At 40.3% G+C, this 14,822-nt stretch overlaps 1 protein-coding gene across 2 annotated transcripts in view; it reads left to right on the top strand.

Moving 5' to 3' along the window:
- The first annotated feature begins 5,482 nt into the window (after nt 1-5,482).
- usta (uronyl 2-sulfotransferase a) overlaps nt 5,483-14,822 on the top strand; it is a 56,446-nt gene continuing 47,106 nt past the window's right edge. Inside the window, exon 1 of one of the 2 annotated variants that reach the window (XM_080882087.1) lies at nt 5,483-5,960. In XM_080882087.1, the coding sequence (XP_080738213.1) occupies nt 5,732-5,960 (229 nt within the window). In that variant the 5' untranslated portion in view covers nt 5,483-5,731. The remainder of the gene's footprint in view (nt 5,961-14,822) is intronic. The other variant, XM_080882088.1, reaches the window with a different exon arrangement.

Genomic DNA, 14,822 nt, shown 5'->3' with positions numbered 1-14,822 from the left:
GCTTCCCACTAATAGTTTCACGATGACGCGACACATTTAATATCTGGACTGTTAATCGACTAAATACACACACCAAACAATGGCTTCGAGGTGGCTTATTTTGTGTCATGCTTATATATTGTAGCATAGTGCACATCTTAATTTCAAAATGACTCGTGTTAAAATTTGTGTTTTGCGTTTTGATCGTTGCGGGCTTACTTCGAGCCCACCCTGTCATTTTATAGTTCTGTATTTTATACTTTACCCTTTCACAACAATATCCTGGATGGGCACTTTGCTCTTATATAACGTCTTAAAGAAAGCTCTGTTTTGCTGTAGAATTTACAATCACCTCTTGCTGAAATAATACATTCCCTGGTGTGTCAACGGACCTTTTAAGTTGCCTTACCATTATGATTGAGGAGCTACAAAGACTGAGACTGAACTGTGGCATATATCCTATACTATACATATTATACATGCATTCTCAACTAGATCATTTCACTGATATACATGGATGTGGAGCCCAGAACATGTTTCTAAGTGATTGAAGTGTTCATTCCAGTGAAGCCAGGCTAATACCACAACACCACAGGCTTGCCACAGGCATGACCATTGCTTGCTGAACATCTCTGGACCATATTAAAACACACTGACTGTACGCGTTACAGAGGGGTTATGGAACCGGGAAGCACGAAGACACAGCTGACGTCTGGGCTGTCAGGTCCCGAATTTACTGGACTGTCGACAATGGCTGCAGCGTTGAGGAATTTAAATCATAGCAGAACAATAAGCTGTGTGGGATGTATTTTCTTTTCTTCAAATCAATGCTAGTATGAGTTGTCAAACAGTTAAAAGGAATGGTCGATGCAAGCTGTCACATCAGGTGAAAAGCTGACCTCCGTGTTCAGAAAAACAAGTTTTAAAATTCAGGGAAATGCTGAGCGAGGTCGGCCTGAGGGGGGAGGGAATCTTGGGATCAAAAACACAACTGAAACTATCCAGAATCTCATTAGTCTTTCGTTTGCGCACGCTAAATGAAACTGAACAAATAAATATTATTTCTCTCCCTCCCTTTTTATTTCTAACATTTATAACTTTTGTAGCCAGAATCAAGCTGATGACTTACTTCATTTCATTAATCGAAATTCTGAACAACAGTTACTCCAAAATTTAGAGGTTATGTTTTGCAGTGGGCACTTGGCAGGCAGATGGATCGATGGATATACGATGCCTTTTTTCCTCTCAATCAAAGTGGTGCTCTGGGCTAAGTGAGGAGAGGGGGTCGTTAGTAGAAGACCCGAAAAGTGTTTTGTAAAGATTGAAAATACTGACACTGTAAATGCACTTTAGATGGTCTAACTGTTTTATAGGCAAAAATTGGCTACATTTTGTTCACAGGTCCATTAATGGACAACTTTGTCAGGTAATGTAAAGAGTTTCAAAGGGGTTATGCTGGTATTTTAATGTAGTATTGAGTTCCCAATGCCAAGTTTAATTCAACTGAGTTCCAGTTACTCACTTCCAGTTTGTTTTGCAACCTAAATTCTTAATTACATATATGAAATGCTTAGCAGAAGTTGCACATTCTGTATATGTAATTGATATTTAAATAACTTATTTTTTGCTCTTTTTTTTTCATGTCATCTTGTAATTAGCTGTATTATATGAATAGCAATACCTTCCTGCGTAATGCATATTGCTTTAGCCAGTAAGGAGCGACAGTATGTATTGTAAAATATGTGTACAAATAATTTTATTTGGTTTTCATCTACCTAATGATTGTCCATACAGATTTGCCTGTGTATTGAAACAACAAAAGCAATGTCCATAACTATTTGTCATTCTGAAATATAATAAACTGTTTCTTGCAATGACTGTGGCCTGCTCATTGCAACTATACAGCTGTACCCACAAAGGCAAAGTAGTGGAAAGCTATGTGTAAGCTATACACTGGCTTTGGGCCTGTGTGCTGGACTGTTGAGATCTGTTTTAAATATATATTAAAACAATAACCTAAAAAAACCAAAGACCCAAGACTTGCACTGTACTGAGCGCATTTTGTTTTTAGAGAACTTGCTTGTGCCACAGAAAACTAATAAAGAGGCAAGAGATGATCTGTTATCATGTTTGGAATTGGCAGATCTGAATAACCTCATGTAGATACTATAATGCCAAAGGCTCAGTTGGCAGAACTCTGTAAAGACAAGGAGCTTAGAAACAGTGTCTTTTGTCTGGCTCATAATGCCTCATTTCAAAAACTATACACACATCAGCTCATGACAACAAGATCCAAAGCAAATTTGTTCTGCAGGCAGTCTGTCTAGCCTTTGTTGCAGTGCAGCTGTTGACAGCGAAAGCGCACTGAGGTTTTCCAGTCTTAGTGTTGAGTCACAAATGGATAAAGAGCAGAGTGTAAACCCCGGTTTGGTTATATGTCCCCCCCCCATCCCTGTCGATGACTGCATGCGTCATTTGGGAGTCGATTTTACTTGCATGGCAGTCATCTCGGCTCATGTCTATCTTTCTTCGGAGTGAAAACGCAGCTAAACAAGCATTTCCTTCAAGATGGATAAGATCAAAAATATGTGATGGCTGCAAAAGAAACCCTCCAACAAATAAGCAGCAACAGTTCAACAATCTCTTATAGTTTTATAGTCTTATAGTTATACTTTATGCCTACCCGACTCAATGTCAGAAAGAACCACTGCTCATTGAAACTGACATATTTCAGGGGGAAAGGTTTACAGTGAACCTTGTCTGCTTTAGCTGATTTGCCATTATTCTGAATCACTTCTCTTTCCAAGCTTTTGAATGGATGCTGTATAACTTCATCTTGCCACAGCCTATAATGAAAGCTCCCTAAGATCCTGAGGGATTCTTGATAGAACAATCCACCATACATGATACCTCATTGGCCATTTTATTAGGTACACATCTAACCATGCACTTATGCGTCAGCATATCAATGTATTTAGGTGTGCAGTATTCAGAAATTGCTGCTCTACTGGGATTTTTTCACATAACCATCAATAGGTCCTAATAATAGAAAATATCCGGTGAGCAGAGTTCTCTGGGTAAAAATGTCTTGTTTAGGTCAGAGGATAGCCAGACTGCTTTGGGCTGATAAGTAGAAACTGTTAAAGTGCAGAAGACCATCTCTGAACAGACAACATGTGTAAGACCAACTGAGTGTCATTTCTGTCAGCTAAGATCAAGAAATCCAGGCCACAATTCACACACGTTCACCAAAAATTGGCTGATCTGATGATTCTTGATTTAAAGTAAACATAAAACCATGGCTCCGTCATGCCTTGTATCAACAGTTCAGGCTGCTGCTGGTGGTGTAATGGTGTAGGGCAGGGGAACTCCAGGCCTCAAGGGGCTGGTGTCCTGCAGGTTTTAGATGTGTCCTTGATCCAACACAGCTGGATTAAATGGTTAAATTACCTCCTCAACATGTCTTGAAGTTCTTCAGAGACCTGGTAATAAACTAATGATTTGATTCAGGTGTGTTGACCCAGGGTGATATCTAAAACCTGCAGGACACCAGCCCCTTGAGGCCTGGAGTTCCCCACCCCTGGTGTAGGGAATACTTCCTTGGCACTCTTTGAGCCTTTTGGTACTATTTTAGCATTCTTTAAAAGCCACAGCCGACATGAGTATCATTACTCACCACAGCGTACCCATCTTCTGATGGCTACTTCCAGCATGGTAACATGCTATTACACGAAGCTCAAATCATCTTAAACTGGTTTCTTGAACATGAGAATGAGTTCACTTCACTCTAATGGCCTCCACAGTCACAAGATCTAAATCCAGTAGATCACCTTTGGAATGTGGTGGAATGGAGGATTCACATGATGGATGTGTAGCTGGCATGTCTGCAACTGTGCTATTCTAGGAGCTTGAAAAGAAAGCAACTCGTCTTTAAGTTTTTTGAAAGTTCAAGAAACTTCAAAAGGTCCAGTCGCTTTCTTTCCAAGCTCCTTAGACTACCACGACCTGGATGACTGAGAACTGACATGACGAAATCAGATGTGTGATTTCCTCATGCCAGTATAGACCAAAATCTCTGAGGTGTGTTTTGAACTTTGGAGGTGCAAGGGGTGCAAGTCAGTATTAGCAAGGTTTACATAATAAAGTGACCAACGAGTGTGACTGGATCATTGTGGACTTCATCAAAAGCAGGAACCACCAGAAAATTTAGTCCCATGAGACTGAGAGGTGTCCTCATTATCCCAAGATTCTACAAAACACAGTGATACATTGAAGACAATGCAATACTTTAATCCATCATTAAATTTGTTTGCACCGTTTATCCCATAAAAGAGGTCGATATTGATTTAAATAACTCCACCACCACAAGGTTTGTTGTGCAAAACTGAAGTTCATTTTCTGTTCCTCTTGGTATTTTTCAAGCTTTTACTAATCTGTATAGTTCACACAAATCTTTGAGGAGTCACAGCTTGGTTCGCAGATGCACAGTGCATCTATGTTAAAGCGCAAACTCAAAGAAACGTCAGTAGTACTACAGTCCAAAGATATTACTGACCAACACAGAGTTGGTCAGTAATATCTTTATAGTATCTTCATAGTAGTCTTTTAAAGTTAAGATGGCTTAAAAGTAAACACATCTAAATGACCAACATCTGAAACATTCGCAGTGGCCTTGCAGACTATGAGCTTCCTCTTGGTGCATGTGAGACTTGAAACACATCAAAAGGAGAAGACTTTTGGAGCCATGTCCAGTAATTCTAATTAGACTACGCCTGAGGTACTGTGGTGTCCTCAGTGCTTTCCATACTGTAGTACCATGAAATAAACTTCTGTGCTGTATGGCAGATTTTGACTAAATTCCTTATTTTTGTGTCTAGCTTGCATTATGCTGTTCATTTCAGTGTGCGCACAGTTTTTTCTCTATTCCTCTTTATTACATTTGCCCTGTGGAGTCAAATTGTTGTCACAGCTCCTGTGTAGCTGTCAAGGAAATAGTTACTGTTTTGAATGGCCTCCTAAGTACAGGTGTAGTGTAATGGTGGGTTCTGGCTGTGCTGTGGAAAGCAAAGCTTCTAACAACAGGCCTGAGGGGGAAAGAGAAAGTTACGACATACACACACACGAGGGGTGAGCAGATAAACTTACTCGGTAGCTTCTTTTTAACATTTATCAGACAAATACTTCCTTTTCATTTGGTGATAAGACAATTTTAAGCTTTTTCCGAGTAATGACCGTTTTATCAGAGAATATAAACTTTTCCGTCTGTTTTTTAAAGCCTTTTTTTTTTTCAAAATTTTCTGTAAACACAAATTACAGAACTACGATTATTTTTTAAAAAAAAAGCTGCTGCATGATAATTGACTCGTTTCCACCGATATCATATGAGAGTCCGCTCCCTGGCCTTTAGGCGACGCTGTTTTACGCACTGCAATCCAAACCAAATCCTGTGTGAAGTGGAAGTTTTTCTGATTTCCACGTTTAGTAATCTGACACCCAGACTCTGAGCAGAAGGATGGACCCTTAACTCGGCTGGGAGGACGGAAGGAAGGAGCAGTCATCCAGCGAGCAGGAGCGAGCAGAAGCGAAACGCTGTACGCAAAAAACAGCCCCGTGGCTCCAGCAGCGGAGAAGATCTGGGTGCCAGCGCGTCTCCAGTTAACTGTCCGTCTCACTCAAATGATCTCAAAGCGACAAGTTTCACTTTCCGCATGCGAATGGGTGACTTTCCGCAGCGCTTTGTGAGGAGAAGAGGATGAAGAATTTCAACAGCAGTGCCCTTCACAGCCATAGCCAGTCTACCAACCACATTAGAGAGCGAAACAGCAGAAAGTACAGCTTACTCTCTGTTTTACCGTTGCGATTTTCTCTCCGAGGTTATGGGGTCTGCATGGCTACGCTGTTTCTCTTCTGTTTCGGCTCCCTATTTTACCAGCTGAACGGAGGACCTCCTAAAATCCTGCTAGACATCAGACAGTATCTCGGTAAGAACTTTTCCTTAAAAAAACCCTCCTTCCTGAAGATCGTTATCAAAATAATAGTAAGAAGTTGCTCTCCGCGTCTGGACATTTTTTTTTATCGGTAGGAGTTATTAAGAAACGTTTATCAAAAATGGAAAGGGTCTCTTTCATGAAACCCACCGGAGGCCACATCGTCTCCTCAACCTCATTCAGCCCAGGTGGACGAAACCGATTTTCTCTCGTGCTTATTTCTAAGTGTTAATTTATCCACGTGAAGTTTGTTTTAAACCCCAAAAGACCCCCACATTTTAATATCAATGCAGACACTAACTATTGCATATACACAGCTGTGTATCATCCCGAGTCAATATCATCCCGTCAGTCTACAAAGATGTGTGAAAAAATGTGAAGTTTTTTCACTCATTTTGTTTAACCACCTAAACCTGGGGTATTTATCGTCACTTTTACGCCGCTGTGAGTTCTAAGAGCATGATTGAGAGGTGTTATGGCAACTAGAACTTAGCAACTGTTAGGATTCATGCTGAAGACTGACGCCTCTTCTTGTACAGCCAGCTGGTGCGCTCCAGCCGCGCAGCTCTCATTACGCACGGCTTGCACCGGTTGAACGAGGGGTGAAAGGCTGAATTTATGCGGTTATTTAAAGCCTAGAGTGCATCTGTGGTTGTTTTAATAAAAAGCACGCTACAGTGTTGCCAGTTTTTTAATGTCAGGCAGGTTTCCAATTTAAAATATTCTGGCCTGAAGGGATTATTTTTAAATATTTATATAGATATATTTTAACATTACTTGGCAGCTATATTTCTGTCATTACAGTGCACTGGATCTTAACTACGGTAAAGTGGATAAAGTCTACTGTGTGTGTGAAAAAGAGCCCATTTGTGGCCACATCTGCCATAGACATATGTCTGAGTGTCAGCCTCTAGGATAAGATCTGTCAAGAGTCAAAAGGCAGTGTCTGCTTGTACAAGTCTGATCTTGTGACTTCAACCTCTAAACAGAATCAGATGCAAAGGTGATTTTCCAGCGAGAACACGGCCTGTGTCTTGAAAAAATTAGGTTGCATTTCTACCTATTTCTCACAGGGGGCTAACCTTTTATCACGTGATAAACATCTGGAACAGAATGAGAGTCACTTTCCAGGTCAGCTACTAATCCCCTGGGTCAGATTGGTTTCCTGTAGACACACACAAGCACACAGTCTAACCGACTGGCATACAAATACATAGGCAGACTAAAGCTGCACAATATTGTCAAAAATAACTTGGATTTCATTCAAAGCATAAGCACAGATTCCTAAAATAGAACGTTTTACCTTTTTTTTTTTTTTGAAGAGTGCTAAAATATTAAAAGTTCACACTGCAGAACATTCAACTTTGGAGCCTAATAATGCAATCTAGAAATCATGGCAGTCAACACCAGTTTATTTTATTTTAAAGTACTTGCACAAAGCTAATGCATGCATGGTGAGATAGCTTCCTTACTGCAGTACTGCTTCTAAGAAGTGCTCTATTCTGAACAAATACACTGATATGCCTAGGCTGATGATGGGGCAGATGTATGTGCTATTACCACAGACGAGCAAGCAAGAAAATTACATCAAAACACCATTAGGAAAAAAGAAATGTATAATTTGGTCCACAAGGCTGAGTGTTAATGGCTTATAGGGCATAAGCCATTGACACTCAGCCTTGTGGACCAGGATGAGGAATCCCTCTAGAAAATCTAGTCTCTGCTCCCACCTCCACGATTGATCTCCACAGCATCTCTACACAGAGACCCTGTGGACCTGAGCCTTGTTAAACAGTGACTCCACTGTAGTGTATGGAGTTCGGGAGGGTTTTTCTTTATGTAACAGCGCCACAGTGTAGCACCTCAACTGGGATGTGGATGACTAATCGTCTGCATTTATTATGATGCTGAGGCAATGAAGAACGACTTTGTAGCTGAAAGTTGTGACAGGGTCAAATCGATCATATAAAGTTAAAGCCTTTTTTGATGTTGTTTTGTTTCCTGAGTCTGAGTCAGCAGGTTTGTGACACATTTCAGGTAACTTTGTTGCATGTAAAACAGCTGTAGAAAGAGAAATCCAGTTGGGCTGGTGTGTGAAAGAGCTTGAGATGTGGTCTGCTCATTGTCTCTGTTCTGAAGTGTGAGTGGTCTTGAGGGAGAGACCGTGGAAGGAAGAAATCTAGGATAAAGGAGGGACGGTACAAAATACTCCTGTGATTGGGACTGCTTTGAACAGGTTCATAGGAAAGTCATTTTCACAAAGAGCTCACACAGTCTTCACTCTTAGTTTGTTGTGTCTGTTATTCAGAACCCAGATGCAAGCTCCAAAAACTGTATAAGGGGAAACTTCACAAATCACCAGAATTATGAGGAGAAGCAGACCTTTAAAATAAATGCCTCCTTCTAGTGAATAAAATAAATCAATTACTTTTAATATAATAGCTCTAAGCCTGGCGTTGGCATTTCTAACTAATGCACCACATTTTCTCTGATGAAGAGATACTTTATGTCTGTTGCTGTGCCTCGTTAAACACACGTGTGACCTAACTTGTGTTACTTTTGGCTGCGCTGTGCCAAGATGAAGGTGAGGAATCCTGTTGAGGTGGGTGAGTGTGGGCGTGCACGTGGAGGTTGGCAGCTTGATTTAGTGTGATTGTGTGATAGGTGTGTGGGTTTCTCTCAGTCAGATGTTGCCGGTAGGGAACAGACCTTGTTTTGTTTGGCTCGGTGGGGAGGTCGGTGGATGAGGATGTCACTCAACATGCCGTATAGTCGCAGTAACTAAACTGCCGTGCAGACCTTTAAACCTGCTGAATTTACAGCCTGCTCACCACTGTGCGTTCACACTCGCTGACCTTGTCTAACACTTTCTCGTGTCTGTCTTTCCCTCCTTTGCTCATAAACTGTATGCTGACCCAGCTACCTTGCCAGAAAATGCCTCTTCTTGCCAGGGGGTGTATGGACACGTCTGTGTGGCAAAAATCTGTATATAAATGAAAAGTTACAACAAAGTTTCAATGACTGGGAAAGAAGCGTTCTTCATATTTTATGCCATATTTTTAAGTGCTTGGAGCTGAGACAGCAAAACAGAGCGAAGCAAAATGTCCTCTTTAACTGTGCTCTTACTCAATACATGGTGCACTTACTCCTTTAACATATATTTCGATTTAATGGACTTTTAAGCAACATTTAAGTATGCACGTCTTTCTAAGTGTTTGTGTGTTGTTATAGCCCCCAGTCTTCTTGCCATGAATCATAAATGCTGAACTTGATGTGGCTGGGAGTCTTTCACCACTAACTTTGCTCTGCTTCTCAAAAGAACCCTTTAACCTTTTTAAAACACACACACGTAAATTTAACTTTTCAGAAACGGGCCAGTAAAGTGTCCAAGTTGGAGACTCTGGGGCGGTATTAGGGATTAGACAAGTATGCGTAGACACAGAAGAAGCTTTAGGGTCGCTCGGCCTCCCTTCAGTTTGTGTCATGTTTGCACCTTTGCTGGCCAGGAAGTGGTTCAAAGCAAACTTTTTAAGTGAATTCAAATAAAGTTTAGTTTGGCTGGTCAACGCTTAGTAGGTGTAGTGACACAAACTTTATATGTATATAATAAATTCAGGGAGGATGAGTTGGGAATTGCTGCAGAGAGAGAAAGGGAAGAACACATACTGTTCCTCGACCTCCTACAGACTCATGAATAATACACAACGAGTATAACACTGTGTCTTACATACCTTAACAGGGCTGAAACCGCTAATGTAGAGGTGCTTAAACTGTGGGGTGGCCCAGACTAGTGTGGGTGATAACAAAGTTAAACTAAACTGAATTAATTAGATTCTAGTACGGGAAATAAACAAATAGCAGTTTGGTGATATATTGTGCTTACCTTTATTTTCTATTGCTCTACTTATATTATTGTATGCTTATTATTTTCTAAAATAAATGATGGAGTTTGAGGTGTGAATCCATTAATGGAGTAATTGTTGTAAGTAAGTCTGGAAGTTAATGAGATGGCGAGGCCTCTGTCGTCCATCAGTGTGTCTATCCATCCATCCCTCCCTCCACAATTCACAAAATTAGCTACTTTTCTTAGAGTGCTGAGCAGATTTTAGCGAAGATTGAACACAATGATCAACTAATGGATCCTTTTTCCAATTTTTATGCTCTTCTCCTCACTGAGTATTGCTCAGATTGCAGTGAAATTAGATTAATTTGTTTTGAATATGTCTAATTGAGAGGCTTCCTGCCTTCTTCATGGATTTTAATTCTCATTGGTTTGTACAGCGAACCAATGACAGCTTACAACTTTCTTTTTGTGCTTCACGTACTATATTAACCTGCCAGATGAGCTACTACATCATTGATATTCTGGTGGTCAAAGATCAGATGCATTAAACTGCTCATCATTCCTTTATTTCACATCAGAATTAGGGCTGCCACGATTTGTCGACTAGTCACGATTACGTCGACTATCAAAATCGTCGACGACTGATTTAATAGTCGACGCGTCGTTTGAAACTTTGTACGATCACAAAAGACGCAGGAATAAGTGGCAGGATTTAAGAGTGTAATAACGGACTGAAACAGAAGATGGCAGCATTGCATGTACAAGGATGTCAGCTACCGTTAAACCCCGAAGAAGAAGAAGAAGAAGAAGAAGAAGAAGCAGCTGTGTCCCAGAATTCATAGCGCGGCCCAGCGCAGTTTCCAACAATGGCGGCAGCTAGTTAGTTTTAATGTTACTCTTATTATTCTTTCTGGGTCACAAAATGTAGCTGTGTAAACCTCAAATATCTGCTCAGTTTATCAGGACACCACATATTTTCAAAAGCGCTCCGACGTTTTCGGAGACATCTGTTACCCACTAGCTCGTTAGCGAGCCGGGGGCTAGGCTCACTAGCGCCGCGAGAACACCGGACTCCCCGCAAATCGTTTTCAAACCCACCGCCGTCTTTCGCTACTCTGGTTAAATATATATGAGTCACTTAGATAACTTAAAATGTTATTGTTTGGCTTTTTTTTTTTTTTTTTAGTATTTTATTTGTTCCTGAGTAAATCAGTTTGTCTGAGATTAAAGTTATAGTTTTTACACAGCTGAATAAACGTCAAGCAGACAGCTGATTATCAGAAGTGTGAGATGCTCCAGAATATACTCCAGTGTCCTGTTATATTTTAGATAGCAAGGAGTTTATTAAACTTCACCGAAACAATCTGCAAATTTCATTAAAATTTAATAAACTATCATCTTGTCTTTATTTTTAGTTAGCACAGACCTTAAACACTTAAAGCTGTAAGCTAATGATAGTTATATAAGAGCAGATGCTGCTGGTGCAATAAGCTGTAGTTTTACGTCTAATGGATGATGATCTGATTAGTCGACTAATCGCAAAAATAATCGGTGACTAGTCGACTATCAAAATAATCGTTTGTGGCAGCCCTAATCAGAATAACCTTTTCGCTTTACCTTTTGCACCGGTGACCTTTACAGACCTCTAACTTCAAATCTCACCTTCTGCTTGAATTTAAATATTTTATAGTTCACAGTTAATAGTATATATTTTATGCACATGCATGCACATTTATGTTTACACTCATACTGAAAAAGCTGACAGGTTAGTCACATTAAAAAGCTTTTTTTGAATGAGGCAGTCATGTAAGTGTGAATTCTGGAGCAAACTCGCCACTGTAGTCACACAAATACACCCACTTCCTATTAAAGGATATTAAAAACAAGCTCTTTTTAAAATTTAAATCATATTTTGCACTTTTAAATGACAGATTTATTGGCACTGACTCTTTGCCCAAAGTGACAGTCTCCAGGCTTCATGGCAGTATACCAAATGTCACATAGAGTGAAAATCAGGCCAGTGCTGGTCAAGCTGTCAGTCAGCATTTTCAGCTGCCTAACAGGGTTGCCAGATGTGCACTTTGAGCCTAAGTGAAATCGGTGATGTGGAAAGGTGCTTGAGCTCCCGGTTTAATTCTTTACTTAACACCTTTTCATTTTTGTTATTGACTTGTGCAGCAGATAAGCAGAGGTTACCAACCCAAGCACAGACATACATTTATTTTTAATGCTAAAGACTCAAAATAATCCAATATTTAGAATAATATTTTGCATCCATCCAGCACCTCCACCTGACAAGCCTCATTAGGAAGTGAAGGCAGGACAGCTTGGTCTACTTACTCTGTATTCCTTCTAACTGCAGGACTCAAGTGTTGAGAAAAACTACACATTACTTCCACTAGACCCCAAAATAACCCCTAACTGGCAGCACATCCAACTTAAATGCCAAAACAATCAGATGGCCCATAATTTTCTTAGGGTTGGTAAAACAAGCAGCCTTGCCTGCTGAGTAGAGTATTTACCTGCTTTGTAACACGCCAGATTCTAACTGAGTTTAAGGGTCAATAAAGGATAATCGGCTTTTTTTACTGAATGGAAACCAAAGGGGAAAAGCTTCAGTGCTTCAAATTAGAGGGGTTCGCAATGAAGACATGCAGTCATTAAGTTATTATTTTATGATTGTTACAAGTACTCCGTTAGGCATGCATTGATGATAATCTATTATCTTTTTTTGTGTGTTTTGAATTTTCAGGATAGGAAATCATTTGAAAAAAATATTTGTGTTGACCCTGTCATTACATAATGGAAGCAATTAGCATTACCAATTAGCATCTCCACGCTTGAGAGACTGCTCTCCCTCTCCAGAGAGACAGGCAAACACTAAAACAACACAGGGTAATTATCTTTCATTAGTGCATTTGTTTTTGCCACATGAAAAGAGAGCAGATGGAAAGAACATTACAAATGTACCAGTGCTGTTAAACTGCAACTGCTGTTCAAGGCTTGCTGAGCAATGATGGTTATAACCGAAGAGAAATCCCAGATGAATTTGTGGGCAATGGTTTGTGATCGGGTTTTTGCGCGGCGCTACTGAACGTACAGTGCTTCTTCTTTTTGCATGTCACTGAAGAAAAACATGAAATTTGTTCTACAAACTTGGGATGTGTCCAGTTAAACTGTTTCTGTAATGCTGTTTTCAGTGATGTTTCAGTAAATTGAGCGGGTATTTTGCAGTTGCTTTCCTGCTTTTTCTGCATATATCATGCAGCAATTAGTGCATGCTACTAACTTTAGTCTTCAATTGTATGAACCCTTTCCCCATGGTTTGTAAAACTAGACGATATTTTCTGATTATTGAGCCGTAAATGTGCTGGCACTCACGCTTGTCACTAGAGTGGCATTTTTAGGCCTGTCAGTGGCGTTTGTCATGCATATCCAAAGTTTTGGTAACCCGATGTGCACAGCATGCCTGACTCATATGCTAAATGAAAGAGCTGGAGGACCTACTGGCTTTAACTAGCCTTCACTGAAGTCTCCCTCGTGCAAACGACAAAAGGGCCACCATCATTTGTGCCAGCTCAAAGGAAAATTCCCTCCTTCTTGATCTGCTGCATCTCATTTATGTTTCATCGGAGTAGCATACTTTCTGTATGTTGCCTCTTCTTCTTCTGCTTTGCTTAGCAGCAAGTATAAAAGGGCTGTCAAGGGCCACATCCCCAACACCACTGTCAAGGGCCACGTGCTTCAAGCATATCTGCGGCTTCCCGGGAGGAAATTCAAACCAAACCCCTTTGGGGTTGCATCAGGAAGGGCATCTAGTGCAAAAATCTGCCAAATCAAAACATGTGGAGCTACCCATATGGAAAAGCTATTTATAAATCTTATAAAGTTTGTATCTGTCTTGTGTGAAACTTGTATGAAAAGCATATACGAGTGAAAATAGATATAAGATCACTTGAAAAATTATATAATGAAACTTGTATGTTTTGGATACTTACTAAAACAATGTATGAAAGTAATGAGAAAGTGGCCACTTTCATGAGTAAATCATGTAAGCCTTATATGATTTACTCATGAAAGTGGCCACTTTCATGAGTAATCACATATAAGTTTTTACTATTTCTTTTCCATATGGGTACCCACTTGTGAATTAAGGAGCAGCCGAAAGTAGTTTTTAGTTCTACCTTCTTAGTTATTGATGTGTTGTGGTGTTAGTAGATGGATTCGCTGTCATATAAAGAGTCTAGCTAGCTGTCTCCCCCCATTCACAGAGCGTCTAGGAAGCTAAGCAAAGTGGTTGCTTCAAGTTTATTAAGTTTATGATGTGAAAATACCCCATAAGCATTTATAAAACGGACTCTGTTTGTTTCACTTGTTTGTATGCTGTGTAGTCAAGAATACATCATCTCAAAAAAGCTTTGTCTTGTTTTAAAGGGTTGCCAAGTCACTGATGACGGCTGGCTGTGTTGACTTTTATGGTAGTGCTTGTGGTGATGTGTGAATGGGTGGGTGGCTCAAGGCCCGGAGCCACTGGGTGGTACCCAGGCTCATGCTTTTGAAAAAAGGTGACTACACACAGCATATCCCATAATTTAAAACATCATTGACCAAATAAATAGAGGTCCTGTGAGAGAATTAAGTGTCTGCTTACAGCGTGTAAACTGAGCTCCCGGCTTTAATCAACTCCTCCCTGTTCATTCAGAAAGAAAAGACCTTTAATCTGAATCCAAGTCCTTTCATGTCAAAAATAGAAATACAATAATTGCACCCTGCTACATGAGAATTTTTTAAGCTGCACCCTTCCTCATATCTCTGTGTCCTGGTGTTGTTAGCCATTTGGGAAGTCTCTTTGTTTACTTTGGCGAGTGGTAAATAACCCCACATTCCCCAGTTTATTGCCACAGATCATCTGAAATGTTGAGGACTTGTTTCTGCCAGCTGGCCACATACGTTTCCGATCAAACAGCAGGTCCGTCAGGTCACTAAAGTCAAGCAATTATCTTCCAGTTTTA

The sequence above is a fragment of the Rhamphochromis sp. 'chilingali' genome, assembly GCF_963969265.1.
Source record: "Rhamphochromis sp. 'chilingali' genome assembly, chromosome: 5".
Lineage (NCBI taxonomy): Eukaryota > Metazoa > Chordata > Actinopteri > Cichliformes > Cichlidae > Rhamphochromis > Rhamphochromis sp. 'chilingali'.
Note: the sequence above shows the minus strand (reverse complement) of the source record. Positions and strands in the feature narration are given on the sequence as shown.